The sequence below is a fragment of the Anabrus simplex genome, chromosome 5 (genome assembly GCF_040414725.1).
Source record: "Anabrus simplex isolate iqAnaSimp1 chromosome 5, ASM4041472v1, whole genome shotgun sequence".
In the NCBI taxonomy this organism is placed as follows: domain Eukaryota; kingdom Metazoa; phylum Arthropoda; class Insecta; order Orthoptera; family Tettigoniidae; genus Anabrus; species Anabrus simplex.
In genome coordinates, this window is record NC_090269.1 from 77,504,887 (window position 1) to 77,528,736 (window position 23,850).

The 23,850-nt window shown below is 42.5% G+C and overlaps 1 protein-coding gene across 3 annotated transcripts in view; it reads left to right on the forward strand.

Moving 5' to 3' along the window:
• Window positions 1-23,850, forward strand: part of LOC136873763 (uncharacterized) — a 304,007-nt gene that overhangs the window by 202,573 nt on the left and 77,584 nt on the right. For all 3 annotated transcript variants that reach the window (XM_067146955.2, XM_067146953.2, XM_067146954.2), the window contains exon 4: window positions 14,775-14,861. In XM_067146955.2, coding sequence (XP_067003056.2) covers window positions 14,775-14,861 — 87 coding nt within the window. The remainder of the gene's footprint in view (window positions 1-14,774; window positions 14,862-23,850) is intronic.

The following is a 23,850-nucleotide window of genomic DNA, read 5'->3' on the forward strand; positions in this document are numbered from 1 at the left end:
TACCGGCTGAGCCAGGATCGAACCTGCCAACTTGGGGTCAGAAGGCCAGCGCCTCAAACGTTTGAGCCACTCAGCCCGACTGGACATAAAGTAGACCGCTGCGACAATGCTTGAACCAACAAGCCGGCTATATTTAGGCATATGATAGACCTATATCACCCTTAGATCGCTCTTCCTGTATGTCCACGTGTTCCAAACAATAAACCATTAGAGAACCAACAATAGACTGTTTCACTTGGGCAACCCTTATTATATCTCAGATCGTATCCGATAATTCAGGAAGCCAATTCTAATGGTAAGTCTTAACCTCGTCTGCCTCTGTGGTGTAGTGGTTAGTGTGATTAGCTGCTATCCCCGGGGGACCCAGGTTCGATTACCGGCTCTGCCACGAAATTTGAAAAGTGATACGAGGGCTCGGGAGATCACAAGAGTAAATGTGGGTTCGATTCTCACCTCAGCCATCCTGGAAGTGGTTTTCCGTGGTTTCCCCACTTCTCCTCCAGGCAAATGCCGGGATGGTACTTAACTTAAGGCCACGGCCGCTTCCTTCCCTCTTTCTTGTCTATCCATTCCAATCTTCCCATTCCCCCACAAGGCCCCTGTTCAGCATAGCAGGTGAGGCCGCCTGGGCGAGGTACTGGTCTTTCTCCCCAGTTGTATTCCCGACCCGATGTCTCACGCTCCAGGACACTGCCCTTGAAGTGGTAGAGGTGGGATCCATCGCTGAGTCCGAGGGAAAAAACCAACCCTGGAGGATAAACAGGAAGAATAATGTCTCAACCTCACCCACCAAAACGTACTTTGGGGATAAGAAACCTGCTAAGTCAGGAAAAAAAGACAACGGAAATATCTAATCTACAGTTTATACAATAAAATAACTCAACATGAAATAATATATACTCGATCAAAGTAACTAATATGCGACTAGGATAACTTGTGGCTGGATGGTAATATTCCCCTGGAGAATGAATGAATCGGATAGCCTTTCTAACGTCACACTAATAGGAGATGTCCTTTAGAATTCTATAAAATGGAACTGTAGAGTGCTTTACATGTTGATTGTCGTTCTTCCACTTGACGTGCTAGTCCAGTGTCCACCAACTGGCTGACGTGTGACGTAAGAGCTCTTCAGAGTTGTCAGGCGCTTCAGTCGGAGAGTGGAACGGAGGGACCCGTGTACCCTTTGGCACAGCACACGAGGAGCACTTCGGTCGTTCTCGTTACAGATCTGAGTTACCCACTTACTTGGAGTTTCATTCTACGAAGATATTTGTCCCCCCCCCCCCAACCTTTTTTTTTTTTTTTGCATCCTACCGACTCGGATAGGTTTTACGACGACGATAGGATAGGAAATGTCTAGTACTGAGAAGGAAGTGAGTATGGCCTTATTAAGGCACAACCCCAGAATCCCCCTATCGGTAAGGGCAGTAGAATACTCTCACGGCATCCTCTGCCTGTCATAAAAGTTGAATATAAGAGGGTTCAAGGGCTTTCTCCTTGGGAGCGTGGGTTTGCGAGCACAGGTTTCCTAGCTGAGTCTCGCGTTGCTTCCACTTGTCAGGTTTCTCACTTTGATCTTTCCTGTCCGACCTTCCTTTGGTCAACTCTTGTTCTCTAGGAAGTATTTCGTTTTCACGCCCTTTCTTCTGCAGATTGCCAACGGCCGTAGCCGTGTTGAAACACCGGATCTCGTGAGATCTCCGAAGTTAAGCAACATTGGGCGTGGTCTGGAGTTGGATGGGTTGCCACGCGCTGTTGGTGGGGGTAAGGGAATGGAGGAGCGGAAAGGAACTGGCCACCCTACCGCACGTAAACTCCGGCTCAGGAACACCTCTGCGGAGGTTCGGACCTGCATTCGGGCAGAACAACCCTTACCTTACCTCTTCTGCAGATTCGTTGCTTCTTTTTCGAAAAACCGGGCGAGTTCGCTGTGCGGTTAGAGGCGCGCAGCTGTGAGCTTGCATCCGGTAGATAGTGGGTTAGAGACCCACTGTCACCAGCCCTGAAGATGCTTTTTCGTGGTCTCCCATTTTCACACCAGGCAAATGCTGGGGCTGTACCTTAATTTTTTTTCGCTAGGGGCTTTACGTCGCACCGACACAGATAGGTCTTATGGCGACGATGTGTACCTTAATTAAGGCCACGGCCACTTCCTTCCCATTCCTAGACCTTTCATATTCCGTCGTCGCCATAAGACCTATCTGTGTCGGTGCGACGTAAAGCCAATTCTAAAAATTAAAAATAAAGCCTTTTCGAAGTATAGAACTTCCATTTTCCTTCTCATTAGTGCTGAGAGACCATGGTTGCCCAGTTGTACTTCCTCTTAAAACAATAATCACCACCGCCACCTACTGAGCCAAGACCATAACAATGGAAATCAATGCATTTTTCAAACCAAATAATAGGATAGAAAAACAAAATGTAGCATTAAAATGCGTAGACCTACCAATTCCATGGTTACGTGGTACCGCTTAGAAAAGATTTATCGAGTTCGATACTCACGTAGAATTGATCTAATTCCAAGAAATAAGTCCTGTGTTAAATAAAGGACATAAACCCCAATACATAAAATACCACTTCAACAATGAGATGGTTATGCTCGATTTACTTCCGGTGTTGACACTCTGCACATTAGCACAGTCCAAATCATAGTACTGAAGAAATACGTATTCATGGTACGGATACTAAAATATTTAGAAATGGAATAGAAGATTGCTTTAATTTACACCCTTTTGTTCTACTTTCGTTGTTCAATAGTGGTGAGTTTCAATTATGATCAATAAATTAGTGCTAAAGCATTTTGTACAATATTTGAAAATTATACGATTGCATCTTAAGGAGGGAGTTATACATTCTACCAGCTTAAATTTAGAAAAATTTAAATGGTTTCGCAAGCAAGTTTGCAGTTTTATGTGACGATATAGCGATCATAGCCGCGGGACATCCACTTTTACGCGGAATACGAACCACAGGGGCGTGACTTTTCATTTCAAAATTTCCATATGCATTGAGTGGGATTCGAACCGTGGACGCCTTCATAGGAAGCTAGTGACTCACTTGGCTACCACTTGTTATAACTCAACTGCAAACAAATCCTAAACAAAATTTTGCAGCTTAACAGACATTCATTGTTAACATGGTGACCATGATCGTCCTGTAATGGTCTGACACCACGGAAAACCACTTCCAGGATGGCTGAGGTAGGAATCGAACCCACCGACCTCCCGAGGCTGAGTGGACCCCGTTCCTGTCCTCGTGCAACTTTTTTCAAATTTCGTGGCAGAGCCGAAAATCGAACTCGGGCCTCCGGGGATTGCAGCTAACCCCACCAACCACTACACCACAGAGACGGACATAGGTGGTAATAATAATAATAATAATTATTATTATTATTATTATTATTATTATTATAATAATAATAATAATAATAATAATAATTGTTACCGTGTTTTAGCGGTAGGTAGAGGCGTAAGAAGGTGCGGGCGTGAATGGGTTTCAAACTACGGAATCAAAGTTAATGTAAAAGTAATTTAAAATTTACCTGGGTTATATTTTCTTTTCAAAATTAGGTAACAACAAATAGAACAGGTACTTAGTAGCCAAAATACAACTTGAAATGTACAATTACAGGGATTAAAGAATTTGGGCTTCGAGCCCTGAAAACACAATTCTTGAGCAACTAGCTCAACTTTACGATATACCAATTTCAACAAAAGGGGCAGAAGACCCCACTCAAACCCTGGAGCCCTTGCTCCAAATTACACAGTAAAGCCTCCTCGAGGCATACAACTCTCAGTTTTAGAAAAGAGCCACTCGCTCTTAAAGTGAAGCCTCTCCCAGGCCACACCAAACTCAACTTTCAAGTTGTCCTCAAAGGACATATACACAGGGGTAAAATACCCAACCTACTGAGGTCTATTAGGTGAGAAAAGATTAATACATGACCTCTAAAATACAACTTGAGAGGAGGCGAACTTGCACTCCTAATACACTTTGCTTAAGACCTACTTGGCACTAGGCCGTTAATACAAGGGCTAATCCCATACTACAGAGGTGACTTAAAGGCAATTTACATTACATTACGGGAGAATTGGTTGAGAAAAATAAGTTCACCTCAAGACGATGTGAGTGGGAACTCGAGAGGGTTAGCACTCTCTATCCCATAATGTAGCTTTACAAGAGAATAGAAGAAAAGAGTAGTTACATTTTAGGAAAAGGTTACATGATGGAAAACGCTTCGAACCCGCCGCGAGAGTTAAACTGCCGACCTAGCAAGAAAAGAAGATATTAATAGGCCATTACCTGGTAGTAGATCGCTGCCGAGGAAAGAGGCGCTTCCCGCCTCCTGCTATGTACTTAATACACTGAAAGATGGAACAGAAGTGGCCCGGAGACCCCAAAATCAGCAGTTTATATCCTCTCGCGGAAGATTCTAGGCGTTAGGGGAAATAAAACACCCTCCCTCAAAGTTTTTATTGGTTCGGGAAAAGAAACCCCTACATAGAGGAAAAAGAAACACATTATTGGTGGAAAATTAATTAAAGAAATCCGGGATTGGCTAGATCCAAAATAAGGGGAAAAAGAGGGGTATACAGCCAACTTAAACCATGACAGAAAGAAATTTAACAAAGAACAAACTCTTGAAATAAAAATTTCTCCAACAAAATAGTTCTTTAACTCCGCACTAGGTCGCACTATTGTTGATCTTCAGTAGTGTCCTCTAGAAGAGAAAGTTCACACTTCTTACTTCAAGCGAAACAAAAACACATCAAAAGTGACACAGTTCAAAAACTCAAAATTTTCCACGTGGTGACATCTTCTGAGAAAGTAGAGAATTAATAGAATAGATAAAGTTCAACCTTCCTCCAGAAGAGGAGTTTCAACTGGCGCAACTTTTAAATAAACAGAGTAGAGGTGTACCGCCCGGTACAGACCTCCCCCCCCAAAAGTTCCTCCAAGGGGTAACACAGAAGAACATAAGCTTTGTTTCCAAAATAAGGTCCAAGTTTTGATGTTGATATTAAGATTAATTGCGGAAGCATTTATAAGATTTTAGTAATTTGGTTGGTTGCAATTTCAAAATTTTGTTGTTGCAGGTGCAGTAAAGTTTTTCTGTTGTAGTAGTTGAATTTCTGAAGATAAACCTTTAATGCTTAAAAGTGAAGAAAAGTTTTGCAATGTCCACCAAATATTGTTGTTAAATTCCCAAATGTAATTATTGCTTATGGTGACTGTCCATGTAGTTGATGTAGATTGAGTCGGATGGCCAGACCGGCCGTTACAGCTTGCGTCCAACGGAGGCCGCTCGGACCCCTCAAGTACCCTGAGATACCGCTCGCCCGCACTATGAGGGGAGCAGAGGTGTTGAAGTACGCCGCGCCCGCGGTGAACAGATACAGGCTGCGGGCATGTAGCAGGTCGTGCGCCGCACATCAGCCTTGGCCGGGAGGAGAGTTCCGGCTCGCCGTGCACATGTCGTCCTCGCTGGAGAGGAGGGGGCCCATCCCCCTCCCCAGTCGCTGCACGGCGCTGCGCGGCTGCGGGGGCGCTGAAACATTAAAGCTAGGCGGCAGAATTGTGTTGGACAATCATTTCCTTTGAGGGTACAGGCTTGTGGAGAGGTTGAGGGGCCAGCGGCGTGTAGATATCCATGGCATTTACTATTATGAAGCCACAGTGTAAGGTGGAGCAGGAGACGGGAGCGTGGTAATGGCCGTGGCAAAGACAGGATGGCAGTTTAATGGGTCGGGGCAGGTTTCACAAACATGCTTACATCTAAAACCAAAATATTACAGAGGGGCAGAATGCCTTAAAAGTGAAACTCAAAAAAAGAAAAAATATAACCTTCATATCCTTTCAAAATAATATGAAGCAAGTTAACACAGAAATTACACCGGTTTCACCTGGGACAGGTGAACTCTAAATATCCTCTCGGTGGCTGGATTACTTAGCAATAAGGTAACCGGCGTAAGAAAATCGAGAATGATACAAGGCCCATGAAATCTGGGGGCAAGCTTGCCCGCGGGAACAAAATTTTTGACCATAACCTGGTCACCTACCTTCAAAGTGGTGGGTCTCCGTCCACGATCATACCTTTCCCTAACCTTTTCATGAGATACTTTAAGATTAGCTTTAGCCTTCTTCCAAAGATCTTTAATGTTGTCCGGATCTATTGTCTCGGGCAGAATGTCATTCAGAGACCAGAGGTTAGAGAGCGGCGAGTTGGGAACAAACTTGAACATTAAAGAAGCTGGAGTAAATTTGTGTGATTCATGGACCGCCGAATTCAAAGCAAAAGCTAACCAATGCAGGGACGTGTCCCACCTAGAATGATCTTCATGATGATAGGCAATAAGTGCGGACCTGAGATTACGGTTAACCCGTTCAGCCAGAGAAGGTTGAGGGTAATAAGCAGAAGTAGTTACATGAGAGATGGACAAGTCAAAACAGAATTTACGAAATAAATTTGATGTAAAAGCCTTAGCATTATCAGATACAATATATTGACACGGACCAAAAGAAGCAAAAATAGAATTTAGGCAAGTAATGGTGGACTGAGCGGTAGCCAGCTTAGTCGGAAATAACCAGGAAAATCTTGTAAAACCATCTACACACACAAAGATGAACTTGTTGGCATTACCCTTTGACTGGGGGAAGGGTCCCACATAATCGATATACAGGCGTTCCATGGGGCGCGACGCTTGATGAGAAGACAAAAGGCCTACTTTAGTGGACATGGTGGGTTTACTGATCAAACAAGATTTACAAGCTTTTACAAGTTCCCGAATTTCACCGTCCATACCTTTCCATATGAACATTTCACGAATCTTTTCACGAGTTTTAAAGATTCCAAGATGCCCCCCCAATGGGGTCTCATGATAGTATTTGAAGATCATAGGTACAAGAACCGCTGGAACAACAACTTTCATCAACTTATCATGCCTCGAAGGGCAACATAGAACACCATTCCTCAGAACATAAGGGACAGCATGTTCCCCAGAAGAAAGGGTTTCCATTATCGGAGCCAGCGTCGGATCTTCACGTTGGTATTTCTCAATATCCCTAAAAAGCATGGGAGCATCTGTTAAGATGGCATTAACACCAGATAGTATGGACTCGGAAGGTGATGAACTGTCGACCGGTTCGTGGGTCTCTACGTCGTTATGAAACATACGGCTGAGTCCATCGGCAACAACATTTTCAGTACCTCTGATATGCCGTACATCGAATTGGAAGGCAGAAATACGGATGGCCCAACGGGCTATACGACCTGTACGACGCGGCCTACCTAAGACCCAGCTTAAGGCTTGATTATCTGTCTCCAGATCGAATTTGACGTGTTCCAGATAGAGACGGAACTTTTCTAAGGCGAATAAGACTGCCAAACCTTCAAGCTCATATATGGAGTACTTTGCTTCTTGAGCTGACAATGTCCTAGACGCATAGGCGATGGGTCGCCTCCCTAGTTCAGTCTCTTGAAGAAGAACTGCGGCTACTGCTGACGACGATGCGTCGGTTTGGACGATGAATTTCTTCGAGAAATCAGGCATAGCAAGTACAGGGGCATTACAGAGAGCTAATTTTAGATCTTCAAAAGCGGCTTGTTGAGAAGGTCCCCACTCGAATTTGATGCCTTTCCTACGAAGAAGGTTTAAGGGCGCCGCTCTATTAGCGAAGTTAGGAATGAACTTCCTGAAGAAATTCACCATACCAATGAATCTAGCGATACCTTTGATGTCCTTAGGAGGTTTAAAATCACGGATGGCCTGTGTTCTAGAATGATCGACTGCTACTCCATCGGGTGACACAATATGCCCTAGGAATGACATAGAGGGCTTAGCAAAGGCAACCTTGGACAACTTAACAGTTAACCCAGCCTTACGAAGGCGATTGAGAACTTCTCGCAGATGATCTAGATGTTCTTCAAAGGTTTCGGAAAATACGACGACATCATCTAAGTAGTGATATAAGTACTCAAATTTGATGTCGGAGAAGACCCTATCTAGTAGCCTAGTGAGCACAGCTGCCCCCGTGGGGAGCCCGAAAGGCACGCGGTTGTATTCGTATAAATTCCAATCCGTGGCAAACGCAGTAAGATGTTTAGACTCCTCGGCAAGGGGAATTTGATTATAGGCCTGATTCAAGTCCAAGATAGTGAAGAACTTGGCCTTTCGAAACCATGAAAAGCAAGAATGAAGGTCGGGAAGGGGCACAGATTGCAACACCACCTTCCGATTGAGAGCCCTGTAATCAATGACAGGCCTGAAGCCTCCTTGGGGTTTCGGGACTAGAAAAATAGGCGAAGAATACGCTGACTTAGAGGGCCTAATAATACCATCCTTCAACATCTGATCGATGATTTCTTTCAGAGCCTTCATTTTAGGTGGAGATAGCCTATACGGTGGAAAACGGACAGGAATCGAATCCGTAACCTCAATTTTGTATTCAATAAGGTCAGTAACACCAAGAGTATCAGAGAACACCTCGGGAAACGACTGACACAGTTTGCGAATACTATCAGCCTGCTCCTCAGGTAGATGTCTAAGGTCTAACAACATCTCATCCTGGGTAGGCGAAATAGATGAACATGATACAGAATTACACTTTAACAAGGGAATTCTACAATTGGACGCAAATTTGAATGTGCACGACCTACTCTGGAGATCGAGCACAAGACCAGTGTGAGAAATGAAGTCCGCTCCCAATATGATGGGGCAAGACAAACGCTTGGCCACAAACAATTTGATCTTCCATGTAAATTTAAAAACCCGAATTTTGACATGTAAGGAACCTAGAATTTCTAATGGAGATGAATTAGCCGAAACATATTTAACAGGAGATGAGTCATAGTCAGGGAGTTTACAAACAGATTTCAATTTAGAATACCAATCAGCCGAAATAATGGAACAAACACTGCCTGAATCTAAGAGAGCTGTTATAGGCTCGTTATTTAACTCAATCTTAAGAAAAGGAACAGGTGCGGGGGAATCCGCCGCGATCCTAAGACACTCTTTAGGGCATTCAAAAGATAAATTTGAAGGCTGGTCGTTCTCTGCATTTACAACCTGTTTACTAGGGGCTAAGTCTCGGGAAGATGGGTTAGTCGGCTCAGCCGACGCCACTAGTCACCTTTTATTATTGGAATAGCTGGAATTTGCACCAGAAGTTGAGCAGGAGGGGGTGCTATTTGAGTTTGGGCAATTCTTGGCGATATGTGAGAAGGCCCCACACTTAAAACAGCCTTGTGATGACCCTGCTCCATTCCTTGTCCCACTTGACTTGATCAGAGGACACTTATTCCGCAGATGGTCAGGCGACCCGCAAGCATAACATTTACGGGGATTGACTGGTCGGCGAGGTGGAGGCCGAGTGTTACTTAAGGAAGGCGGGGGTTCTTTCGCCACACGCAAGGAATCGGCATACCTAACTCCTTCCGCAGAGACGGCTAATGCTTCCAGTTCAGAGAAGGTTTGCGGGCACGCCGCGAAACACAAATATGACCTGTAGGGTGGTGAAATCCCTTCAACAATAGCTTGCACGATCTGATCCTCAGGAAAGTGCAGAGCAAACACCCTAGTGTAGAATTTGATATCTTGAATGAAATCAGCCAAGTTTTCATCCAAGCGCTGTACACGGTAATAGTACTTCTGAATAAGGGAGGACCTGGCCCTAGCCGGGATGAAGTTAGCTAGCAAATGGGCATGGAAATCCTCAATAGAAGATTGCTCAGCGATGGCTCTAACTATTTTGTCAGATAGAACACCAATAGCATAAGGATAGATAATTTGCAAAATTTGACATGGGGAAAGAGAAAACACAAGGGCATGATCCTGAAATTCCACTAGAAATCTTAAAAATGAAATTACGTCACTGGTGGTGTTGACGGAAAACTTAGAGATACCTCTAAGCAACATTGCCAAAGGATGAGGCAAGCTGCTGAACCCAGGTGACATAGTCGTTAAAGGTTTCAAGGGCAAAGAAGTTAATTCAGAGCGGGTGTTACTCAATGACGCACGGCGTTCAGATTCGTTGTTCGATGGGGCAGAGATAGTTTGAGCAGCAACGGTTATCCTATTGACTTCTCCCTGAGGAGGCTCTTCCTCGTTACCTACATTCACCGTGGCGGGTTGATCAGTTTTGGGAGGAGCTTCGCCGGTTAGCAATTGAGTGACCTTATTAGACAATTCAGAAATAGTTTCAAGGAGCGTATTAGCGTCCTTCCTCTGAACGTCATTCACCTTTAGAGACAACAGATCATTAACTCTATTTGCAAAGTGATACAGCCTGCCTTGCACACGCTTAATTTGATTAGGAGACGGATCGTTTTCATCAAAAAAGCTGACTACAGATGCTAGCCCAGTAATATTCTCGACGATCGTGGAAAGAGAGTCATCAATTTCTTTCTCTCCCAAATTGGGGATGGAAATGGGCAAATCAAGGGACTCTCTAAGCTTGTTGGTGTCGATTGCAACCGTGCCTCCAGATTGCACATTTCTGATAGTTAACTCGTATATCAACTCCTCTTTGCGCAAATAGTTAAGGAGGAGAACATCGCGAGGGCCGGGCATGATGACAGAACAATTTTGAAAAACTCAAAAATTCCAGCAACTGAGAAAATTGTTAGAGTTCGAATCAAAGCAATGTTTAGCCGTCAAAAGGGGCTAAATTGAGACCCATTCAACCACGCTCTGCTACCACTTGTTACCGTGTTTTAGCGGTAGGTAGAGGCGTAAGAAGGTGCGGGCGTGAATGGGTTTCAAACTACGGAATCAAAGTTAATGTAAAAGTAATTTAAAATTTACCTGGGTTATATTTTCTTTTCAAAATTAGGTAACAACAAATAGAACAGGTACTTAGTAGCCAAAATACAACTTGAAATGTACAATTACAGGGATTAAAGAATTTGGGCTTCGAGCCCTGAAAACACAATTCTTGAGCAACTAGCTCAACTTTACGATATACCAATTTCAACAAAAGGGGCAGAAGACCCCACTCAAACCCTGGAGCCCTTGCTCCAAATTACACAGTAAAGCCTCCTCGAGGCATACAACTCTCAGTTTTAGAAAAGAGCCACTCGCTCTTAAAGTGAAGCCTCTCCCAGGCCACACCAAACTCAACTTTCAAGTTGTCCTCAAAGGACATATACACAGGGGTAAAATACCCAACCTACTGAGGTCTATTAGGTGAGAAAAGATTAATACATGACCTCTAAAATACAACTTGAGAGGAGGCGAACTTGCACTCCTAATACACTTTGCTTAAGACCTACTTGGCACTAGGCCGTTAATACAAGGGCTAATCCCATACTACAGAGGTGACTTAAAGGCAATTTACATTACATTACGGGAGAATTGGTTGAGAAAAATAAGTTCACCTCAAGACGATGTGAGTGGGAACTCGAGAGGGTTAGCACTCTCTATCCCATAATGTAGCTTTACAAGAGAATAGAAGAAAAGAGTAGTTACATTTTAGGAAAAGGTTACATGATGGAAAACGCTTCGAACCCGCCGCGAGAGTTAAACTGCCGACCTAGCAAGAAAAGAAGATATTAATAGGCCATTACCTGGTAGTAGATCGCTGCCGAGGAAAGAGGCGCTTCCCGCCTCCTGCTATGTACTTAATACACTGAAAGATGGAACAGAAGTGGCCCGGAGACCCCAAAATCAGCAGTTTATATCCTCTCGCGGAAGATTCTAGGCGTTAGGGGAAATAAAACACCCTCCCTCAAAGTTTTTATTGGTTCGGGAAAAGAAACCCCTACATAGAGGAAAAAGAAACACATTATTGGTGGAAAATTAATTAAAGAAATCCGGGATTGGCTAGATCCAAAATAAGGGGAAAAAGAGGGGTATACAGCCAACTTAAACCATGACAGAAAGAAATTTAACAAAGAACAAACTCTTGAAATAAAAATTTCTCCAACAAAATAGTTCTTTAACTCCGCACTAGGTCGCACTATTGTTGATCTTCAGTAGTGTCCTCTAGAAGAGAAAGTTCACACTTCTTACTTCAAGCGAAACAAAAACACATCAAAAGTGACACAGTTCAAAAACTCAAAATTTTCCACGTGGTGACATCTTCTGAGAAAGTAGAGAATTAATAGAATAGATAAAGTTCAACCTTCCTCCAGAAGAGGAGTTTCAACTGGCGCAACTTTTAAATAAACAGAGTAGAGGTGTACCGCCCGGTACAATAATAATAATAATATTGCAGCTAATCCCACCAACCACTACACCACAGAGACGGACATAGGTGGTAATAATAATAATAATAATAATAATAATAATAATAATAATAATAATAATAATAATAATAATAATAATAATTTTACCGGGGGTACACCTCCATCCGGTTAAACTGCGCGCCTGCTATAAGGCCATCTATATAATTGAACTTGAACTAATGTTATGCAAGATACTTGGGTTTGCAACTATTAGATGTCCTACGTTCGACCTAAGTGCCCTCTCTGGCGGGATTAAGGACAATTAATTCTTAAGGGAAAATTGATTTTCACTATTGGCTAAACTTAGTTTTGATTTTTTTTTTTTTTTTTTTTTTTTTTGGTCAAGGTTGTCAATACTTCTCCCTCTCAATCTCCAGTATCTATCAACGATTCAGAAATGTTGTGAATATTTTCGCTAGCGAATTAAAATTGGGAGTGTGTACAGGCACCCAGCCTATCTGCAAAGAGCTCTGGAAACTTCCCCTGGAAATACTATAAAAGCTGGGCACTTTAGGGATCGATCGTCATCTTCATCACTCCAGTTTAGTGAGTGCAGAGTGTTCGTCGGAGTCAGAGGCCGCAGGTCTGCATCTGGAAGGCCCAGCAACTCAAGGTAATGGCAGAATTTCCTTAACAAGTGATGGCTCCGGCAGATAGCTTGAGGGGAAGGTTACAAAACTCTTTTATTTTATGTAAATTTCTAAACCTGGTAGTTTAAATGTAAAATTTTCGGCCAGTCGAAGGACTCTGTTTTATTCCCTACTGGGAAATATGTAATACAAGGGAACAAAGAGTGATTACCCGCTGTTGATTCCCATTCAACTTGGTAGGGGGCGACTTAAGTTTCTTATCCTATAAAATTCTTAACACTCTTTGGGTATTTAATGTTCCTCATTTAGTCACCCCGGTGTAGAATAGGCTTAGCCTCTGTATATTTGGGCCATAAGCCAACTTAGGGATTTTAAAAAATGCTTCAGAAGGAATATAAGTGTTTCGCCTCCTAGCCTTTTTCTCATCGCCAATTATATTCAAACTTTTTATTTTACATTAAGGCCATTTAGTATGGACACTTTTTGCCCCTGTTGATGTTTCTGGAAAAGAAGAAGAAAAACTGTTCAGCAGAAGATAAGCCGAAACCAGGGCTGCGTGACGGAAAACACATTATTTGAAGATTGTGCGCTGTAAGAAACTTGTGCCTCTGAGGGGCTGGACTATATTAAATTTTGGAGCTCAGACTCCTAGGCCATGTGCTATTGTTATTGTTCATTCAGATCTTCTATTTATCAAATTTTAAATTCAAAAAAGAAGTAAATAAATAAAATTTCGAATTTCGTTGTGTTAACTCAGTGCAGAGTAGCACAAGCCAGGAAGAGCTGTCTTAAGAAAAGAAATTTGCTCACTTCAAACATTGATATCGGAATTAGAAAGATGTTTTTGAAGACTTTCGTGTCGAGCGTGGCATTGTATGGAAGTGAAACATGGACGATAACTAGCTCAGAAAGTAAGGGAATAGAAGCTTTTGAAATGTGGTGTTACAGAAGAATGCTGAAGGTGAGATGGATAGATCGAATCACGAATGAAGAGATACTGAATCGAATTGGTGAGAGGAGATCGATTTGGCTAAATTTGACAAGAAGAAGAGATAGAATGATAAGACACATCTTAAGACACCCAGGACTTGTTCAGTTGGTTTTTGAAGGAAGTGTAGGTGGTAAGAACGGTAGGGGTAGACCAAGGTATGAATATGACAAGCAGATTAGAGCAGATGTAGGATGCAATAGTTACGTAGAAATGAAAAGGTTAGCACAGGATAGGGTGGCATGGAGAGCTGCATCAAACCAGTCTATGGCCTGATGACTCAAACAACAACAACTCATGCTCTAGTTAATTCGTTGTCCGCCCATTCACACCGGTAGCTTCTTACTCCTCTGTGGTCCACGTAATTTCCGAAATAATAGTACCATGCTGATAATTGCTAAACATAAGGAAATGAACATTTAAATGAACCAATACAACTGTGTAAAAATTTCAATGTGTTTATCATTTCTAATTACACTCGTTGGCTGAATGGTCAGCGTTCTGGCCTTCGGTTCAGAGGGTCCCGGGTTCGATTCCCGGCCGGGTCGGGGATTTTAACCTTAATTGGTTAATTCCAATGGCCCGGGGGCTGGGTGTTTGTGCTGTCCCCAACATCCCTGCAACTCACACACCACACATAACACTATCCTCTACCACAATAACACGCAGTTACCTACAAATGGCAGATGCCGCCCACCCTCATCGGAGGGTCTGCCTTGCAAGGGCTGCACTCGGCTAGAAATAGCCACACGAAATTATTATTATTATTTCTAATTACAACATACGAGAGACGTTTCACATAAGCTACATAATTTAGAACGTGCTTTTAATGTCATGTTTTCGTATTGCATATGTTTCCGCTAAACATTAAAAATAAGTTACAGAAAAATAATTTGGGCTTTAGTAAGTTATGTGAATTGATGTATCTGGTGTAATCGTTTGTCACAACTATAATGGTCTTTATTTTTTGCAGTGTGATTCCTTGCTCCTTACACTACCAGAGCATGGACGACGAAGGAATGGACAAAGCAGCTGAGGGCGGCCTGGAACAGGGTGATGAGTGAGTAAACAAACATCATCAATACAGACAAATTATTATTTTGTGTGTGCTCTTCAAACTTTCGCCTCAAACTTACTTTTCTTTAATGCATACTTTTGTGAAAGCGACAAGTCCGTAGTGTAAAATATTGTAATTGAAAATATGCAACCTCTTACGTGTCAAGTCACCGGCCGCCACTGATACCAACTGCGTCCAGAAAACGACTGTGCCGATGACCTAGATGTTAGGCTTCTTAAAAAGACGATGATAAAATTCATTTCACGTTGGTACACAAAGTTTGTATGACCAAGTGAGTTGGCCGTTCGGTTAGGGTCGCGTAGCTGTAAGCTGCATTCGGGAGAAGGTGGGTCCATATCCCGGCAGCCCTAATGATGGTTTCCTGTGGTTTCCTATTTTCACACCATAAGGCCACGGTTCCTACCTTTCCAATACTAGCCCTTTCCTATCTTTGCATCGCCAAAAACCTTCGATGTGTTATTGCGACGTTAAACCACTAGGCGAAAAAAAGTAGTACTGTTTGGAGCTCGTGTGTTTACTAGCGCGGGGTGAAGCAGAGAGCGGGGGAATACTCTTCCCTCCACACAGATTAGCTGTCGTTACAATAGCAACCTCTTTACTACTAGGTAACTGAAAATATCGGTTTCGCTCTTCAAATATTCTCTGAATAACTTTCTATCTTGGTGTCAGTATCAGCGCTCTTATTAAATCGTTATTATAACTCAATATTCTGCCTGCTGTCATTTCTTGATGGATACAGTACTTTTGCATCCATCTGTTGGCACAGGCCAGAGTAAAGTGTACCTTCCACCGAAGTCCCAGTCAACATCCATGGCTGTGACAATATGGAAGCTGCTGGGGTATGGGTAGTGCTGAGCACAACTATTGCATCTGAGTGTTATGAAAGGTGCTGCTCATAGGGTCAGTCGTGCTGCAATAGTACTTTCTGACTCAGTGAGGAAAGCAATGGCAAACTACCTCACTCCTCATCTTGCCTAGTACGCCTCATTTTGGTGCTGCCATTGGTTTTTGGGGTTTCCTTATAACCGCATAACCTTTGGTGGTGCTATTTGAGGATCCAACCAGCCTCTGGGCTGATGACCTAACAGACAGAACTCAATATTGTCCGGCTTTTTTTCCACAGGGTTTTCCATGACGGTGCATACATTTTTTTTTTTTTTTTTTTTACTCGGTGGATATATTTTCTGCTTTCCTTATGACCACCGTTTGCAAGAAATAGAAAATAATTCGTAGTGAAGCTAGGCAAATAATAGGGAACATTCATGATTAAGCAGTGTGATCGGAAGCTAGAGGAAATACAAATCAGCATCATCAGCCAAGTCATGTTGTTTGATTTTAAACAATCATAATTAAATTAATGTTGTAATCATCATCATTATCATCATCATCATCATCATCATCATCACCGTCACCGAGAAAGTGGCCGTGCGGTTAGGGTCGCGAAGCTGTGAACTGGCATTCGGGAGACAGTGAGATCGAATCCCATTGTCGGCAGCCCTGAAAATGGTTTTCCGTGTGTTCCCATTTTCACACCAGGCTGTACCTTAATTAAGGCCACGGCCATTCTTTCCCGTTCCTAGCCCTTTCCTATCCCATCGTCGCCATAAGACCTATCTGTATCGGTGCGACTCTAAAAAAATCATCATCAATGGCTCCAGCTACTTGGTGTAGACTTTCGAACTTCGCAGCATTTAGGCGATCATCCTTAATAATTGTCCTTTAAATGAAAACATCAATGACGTATTTCCAATTTTCAAATTAGTGTTCTGTGCGTTCTGAATGTTATGACACAATATATATATATATATATTTTTTTTTTTGGAAGACAGATACCGCTACACTTCAGTCAGACTGGCTTGCGCTGGATTACCGGTGGTCACATTTTTTTTCTTTTTTTCCCTCCTTTTTGACAATTTGCTTTACAACGCACCGACACAGAAAGGTCTTACGGTGAAGATGGTTTAGGAAAGGCCTAGGAGTGGGAAGAATGCGGCCGTGGCCTTAATTAAGGTACATCCCCAGCATTTGCCTGGTGTGAAAATGGGAAACGACGGAAGACCACCTTCAGGGCTGCCGACAGTGGGGATCGAACCTACTATCTCCCGGTTGTAAGCTCTCAGCTGCACTCCCCTAACCGCACGGCCAACTCGCCCGGTGGTCACATTCCTCAGCCTAGCAACTAAGTGAGCTCCGAGCAGTATGTATGACTTCACGTTTGAATCAGTTATCTTGGAAACATGTGAATCATTGCCCCTAAAAGAGTTCTTACACAGCACTATGTCTTTTGATGTGGACTAGAACAAATTCATTACTTTCATTGACCTGTCTGAGTCTTATCCTTGGCATCGCGAACATGAAAGTGACAGAGGTATGAGTATTGCTAGTAATGCCACTCCTTCTGCAGCCAGTCCCTATTGCGAGTACTGTGAAAAAGTTGCTCATGGGGTAGGTTGTTGCGTGCGTGGGCTCGGTAGACTGGCATGTAAGAGGAACTTCTGGCTCGGCGAGGAGTAAACCACCTCACTCCTTGAATAGTGAATTTTCACGACAGCGTTGTATTCGAAATAAACTTTCAACGTAATACGTCATGTTGAGTATATACAGAATGCTCGGAAACAACGTGAACCTGTATGTGAATGTTAGAGGGTTGGTCGTACTGATAAATAATTTGAAAAAAAAAATACTTCGATAGTTCACGCCGTTTTCACTTTATCAGCTACTGAAGTTAACCAATCAGATCTCATAACGGGCGAATTCATATGGGTTTTGCGAGGCCGTGTTGCTAAATTTTAAAGTGACTTAGACCGGCTTGAGAGACATACCAAGAAATCAGCATCAAACACAAGCACACCGTGGGTTTCTGCCGATGTCACCTCAGCGTAGTGTATATGCTATGGCGTGATCCTGTCATCTCGGAGGTCTGTGTTCATATCTCTCCCCTGGTGAAAGTATTTTTCTTAAACCACCCAGCGATCTGATTGACTAATTTCATCAGCTGATAAAATGAGGACGGTGCGAAATATCAATTTTTTTCGATATATTTATCAGTACGACCTACCCTCTAACACTCATGTACCCGGTTGAACATCCTGTGTAGCAGGGGAGCAGAAGTACCGGGCGCCAAGTCGCCGCGGTGACTATGTTTTTGTTAATGGCGCCAAAGTTTTGATCCCCCAATAGAATCTTCTTCTTTTTTTCTTTTCGTTTCTTCATACTTTTTCTTCTCTTACCCATCAATCTGCAACAAAAGCCCCGTGAAATATGGCGTGATGTCGCCGAACAAGCTTAAAAACACTCCACGATCTTCTCGAAAATAAATAACTGCGAGACCAAAGAGAATATAATATGTAATGAACGTAGGTTTTCGTGGCTCATAGTATTTAACGTAAATAAATAAACGAATACTGAACTAAAGCCACTATATTTAGTTAATGAAGCCGAGCTTTCATCCAAATTGCATTGATCTTCATCAGGGCATGTTAAGTTCTGCTTCCGACAGTATGCAAAGAAATTCAAAGAAACGTGGAAGTCATGACCGTACTATCCACGGCCTACCCCACTAATTGGACTCAAGGATCGTCGTGCTGTGATTCACCGCCCTCTGTCGACGTCGGTAAAAGGGAACATCATCAATCACCATGCGTCAATAGCGTGGCCAGGATCGGCCGACTGGAGGGTTGGGGGGTGGGGTGGGGGAGGGTGTTATAGTTACAAAATTATGATAGAATACAAGGAAGATGCTTGTGTGGTGCGCGCATGCAACTCTTGTCATTATAAGGACAATGATACGAGTACATTATGTTGATATTCAGATTGCAGTACACTACAAAATCTTACATTAAAATACAGAATAATAACAATATGATCAAGGTCAACAGTTTTACAGCGAATAGTATGTTGAGTTTACAATCTAAAATCCAACTTTCGAAGCTTCTTAGAAAACAGATTCAACAGATCTGTTGGTTTTACAGTTATATCTCTGAATGTTTATTTTATTGTTTACTGTCTGTTTGTTCATTTTATTTTGTGTAAAATTTCCATGGGAATGGGGGATTGTAACCCCCAATAACACCCCCGCCCCGCCGTAGCTTTGCTTCTGCCATGCGTACATGTTACTCCGTTTAGAGCAGGCCTTTCCAACTCGAGCACTTATACTCCGCACGGCCTTACTTCCAAATTGAAGTTTCGTAAAACAAATGAGCATCGCCTTTCCTCTGTTGCCAGCGCGCTACGCCTGTGAGAACAGCTGATGCAATACGACTGCGGTAAACAGCCCTTGTAAATTGTAATACAGTACTTGAAAACCGAATGAATATGGATTGAAAACAAATTCACAAGAACTACACTTTCTAACAATATCTGGCACTAAAAGAGAATATATTATTAACAATAAAAGAGAATGAGGAAATAACACATCACTAACGGCTAATAGCTGGCACAGTAAGTAAAGCCTTTATTTTTCTTCCAGATCTACAGCGATGAGGCCTTATTGATCCATTAAGGGAGAAAAATAATAGTGCCCAACCTAGACAGCTTAAAATACTATACACATAGAATAATGCTCGTATAGTAAACATAGCGAACACCAAATGTGGAAAAACAAAGTTGCTGGAAATAATAATAATCAAATGTCCATGAGTCAATGTTATCTTTCCAGATATGAACAAAACCTCAAAAAATCTCAATATTGCTATTAAGACCAGGGATAAATGAAAGCTAGTCGTACTGAAAATAATAATATTAAAATGTAAAAACTCAATATTGCTATTAAGAAAAGGGATAAAACGAAGACTAAAAGAACTATTGCAGCAGGGTAATTCCATCTATAGACTGTATGGCATTATTGGCAATGTGAAGCTAAAACTGGCAACATATAACTTGAGCAGAGTACAGTGCTGTGTCGGGCTGAGTCTGCACTAGACCACTGACTGTTCCACTTCCGGCCGGGTTCGCACTCAGCACATTCTCTCTTAGACACTGACCTTTCTTATATTCTACTTATACTGCTAACCTGACTACGTGTTATCTCCACCGTAGTGCCGATGTGCAGTTATTACACTTCACATTTCTTTCTTGTTGATCACTCTTCAACCTCTATTAATTCACTATATTTGTTAACTTTAGAACCCATGCAACTCACCACCTTAAATGAAGCCGTGTTCACTCACTGACAACTGGGATAACTAGGACCCCAGCTCATAAACCAACCGTCACCAGATATTATCTTTCTCCTTATCATCTGACCAATTTATCACACCCTCTTCCTCACATTCACTACACACTTGACCACCTGGAAACTTCTCTTCTATCACACCCGTCGTTTACTCGCTCTTAACAAAGTTATGAATAACACGCACACACTCCACTATTATCGTGTATATAGCCATTTACTTCTCACTACACATTAACTTTTTGCTTCTTGTCACAATGCCTTCGTCTACTCTGTTCTTTTTGCCCCATAACTCTCTTAGGCTCAGACTTCTCCCTCTCACTAGGGCACCTCTTGCTTCTTCTTCTTGCTTCCCAGTCGTGTTTTCACTTCGTTTGCTTACTCTTGTTACGTCTTGTGTTTCTACTCCCACAATCTCTCCCTGTATCCTTCTATCTTCTCTCCCACTGGCCTCCGTCCTGGACTCCTTCGTTAATGCCCAGGTCTCCCTGGTTTCCTTCCTTATCACATTCCTCATCTCTGCCATTACCTCCCTGTTCGCTATGGTTAACAAATCTATCAGTTACTTCCTTCATGCTGCGAGCTTGGTTCCTTTACCTTACTATCCTTGTTTCTTTCTTTGCCCCCATGTTCTTCATCCCCCACTTTACAGTCTCTGGCTTGTCTTTCCTCCACTCTCTTTCCCACTACTACTTCGTCATTCCTGTCATCTTCCATTTCTCGTAATTTCTTCGCATTCCATGTTCTAGTCCAAATACCGTTGGTCACTACTAATTTTTGACCCTTAATATGAGCTCTTAACCCCTGTAATTTAGCCCTGGCCAAATGTTTCTTCAGAGTGTTTATGTTCTTTACCCCTTCTCTACCAATGTCTTCTTTAATCCAAATTTTTGTACTCCGTATGTTATCTGCACTTCTTCTCACTACTTCCGCCATCAAGGTGGAGAATAGCTTCAGTTTGATCGGCCTATCACCCCGTTTTTTACCTATCCTTTCTACATCATCAATATCGACTTCGCTAAAATTAATTCTCATCATTTTCTGGATGACTTCCACAACTTTGTATGTTGTCAGTACTTTATCTTCTGCTTTATCTTCCGGTACTCCATATATGAATAGGCATTTCTTCCTCCGTTCTCGGTTACAGTCTTCAATTTCCGCTCGCAACTTCACCACCTCTCCTTCCATCTCCCTTATTTTTGACTTGAGTGATATGATTTCTCTCTCGCTGGTTTCTACTCTACTCATTATCTCGTCTGTTTTTCCCTGTATCCCCCGCCTTATATGCTCAAGTTCTTTCATTTGCTCTTTCATCATATTCTTAATCTGCTCAAACGGGCATACTTCTTCCACCACTTCTTTCACCACTTTTCTAATGATCTCCACGTCTTCCCAGTTCATGTTGCCACTAGAAGTCGGGCCAGGGTTTACCTCTACTCCTCCTATAACTAGTAATATCATAATCACCACTGCCGCCAATATCATCTCGTCCATCATTCTTGTTTCCATTATACTTCCTTTATTTCTAGCTATCTCCTTTTTCCCTTTCATCTGCCATCTTGCAATAGCCACACGATATTGATCCACGCCAATCATCTTCCTCTTCCCTCTCGAATTACTTTACTGGCCACCGTTCACATTCCACGCCGGCTCTCCTGACAACTCCACACAATACGTCTGTCACCGAACGCTGACTAGGTTAGACTCGATAGCTGGCACAGAAAGGAGGTTATGGCCTACAAACGGACCACTCTACTGATTTCAGAGTCACTGAAACCCTCCAAAAATATGAAAAACACACTAAAAATTGAAGGAAAATGCAAAAGATCGCGAACCGTACGGAATACCATACACGCTGAGCGAGATAAGTTAACCACGTGGCGAATGTAAATATTAGAATTGGTAACTAGGTTTCGAGATCGTGCTCTGCCGATATAAATCGATATGAATGGCAGCTTGGGATTGGTTGGATGTCTATGCTTCAGCGCATAACCACCAGACAGAGCCAAAATCTGCTAAAACGTCAATTTAGAAGTAGAGCCGTACGGAGTATAGTGCTGGGGCGCATCAGCGCTGCACTCAGCAGCACCGTTCCCCTCCTTCCCCACCTATTCCACACAGTGCGTTGTATTTTACATCAAGAACACTTATGTGCAAAAAAAAAAAAATCGCAACTTTAAATCTGTCATGGATACTATGTCAAAATATGTAAATTTCTGCAGAAAGCAAGGTTTGAACCATCGGCAGTTCAATGAATTTTTAAAGGATCTCGAGGCAGAATGTAGCGACATTCCCTTTTATCGTATTGTGCGCTGGTTAAGTTTCGCGAAAGTGCTAGCAACCTTCTTTGCAATAATTGAAGAAATTGCTCTGTTCATGGAGATGAAAGATTCTCCACAACCAACTTTGCGGAATAAACAATGGATAGCTGATCTCGCTTTCTTGGCGGACATAACGTCTTATTTGCATGATTTAAATATTTCATTGCAAGGGAGAAACACACTGATTAGCACCATGCGTGAAAGAATTAATCCTTTATTTTTGTAGGGGCTTTACGTCGCACCGACACAGATAGGTCTTATGGCGACGATGGGATAGGAAAGACCTAGGAGTTGAAAGGAAGCGGCCGTGGCCTTCATTAAGGTACAGCCCCAGCATTTGCCTGGTGTGAAAATGGGAAACTACGGAAAACCATCTTCAGGGCTGCCGATAGTGGGATTCGAACCTACTAACTCCCGGATGCAATTAATGCTTTTAAAAATGCACAGTTTGTTATTGAAAAGTCAGCTTGAAGCCGGAAATTTTGAAGGTTTCACTTCATTAAAATGATTGCATTTGTCTACTTACGAAAATATTAGAGACTATCAAACGTCATTACAGACTTTGCACCATAAATGCAATGCCCAATTCAAAGAAATGAATGATATGGCACCTCAAGTGAAATATTTATGACCCCATTTTCAGCGCGTCCTGAAAAATCGCCATCATATTTCCAAACAGGGCTGATAAAACTACAGTGCAACGCAATCCTAAAGGACAAGTACTACCACTACAGCGGTGATTTAATTTCGTTTTACAAAGGTGATCATCCACAGAATTTCCCAGACTTCATGCACTTGCCTTAAAATTTACTTCAGTGTTCGATACAACGTATGCATGCGAACAGATGTTTTCAATTCTGAATTTAAATAAATGTATAACTAGAACTTCTCTGTCTGATGTTGTCTTAGAGGCTGTGCTTAGAATTTCTACTGCCAAATCAATTGTACCCAATATTGGTAAATTAGGTGCCGCAAAATGATGTCAACAATCGACTTAAACGCTAAATGTACATTAAGGCAAACGCAATGTATGATGGTGGTGGTGATTGTTGTTTTAAGAGGAAGTACAACTAGGCAACCATCCTGTATATGACACTAATCAGAGGGAAAAAAAATGGAAGGGATCCGACACTTCGAAAAATGAAGATATCGGTCAAAGAAAGACAAGGGCCACGAAGGGCGTGAAAATGAAAGACTCCCTAGCCCTCGCAAACCTAATAGCGTCGGGGTCGGAAAAGAACAAGAGTTGACCAAGAGAGGTCGGATAGGACAGATGAAAGTAAGGAGCCTGGCACAAGTAAGTGGAAACAATGCCAGGACTCAGCTAAGGGCCCCGTGGTCGCCAACCCACGCTCCAAAGTTCAGAGCCCCTGGGGCAAAAAAAGGCAATGTATGTACAGAATAAATTGTTTATGTGTTCACAGAATTGTCATAAATAATATTGTTTTCGTAAGCTGCGCGCTGACTTGACGACCTGTGG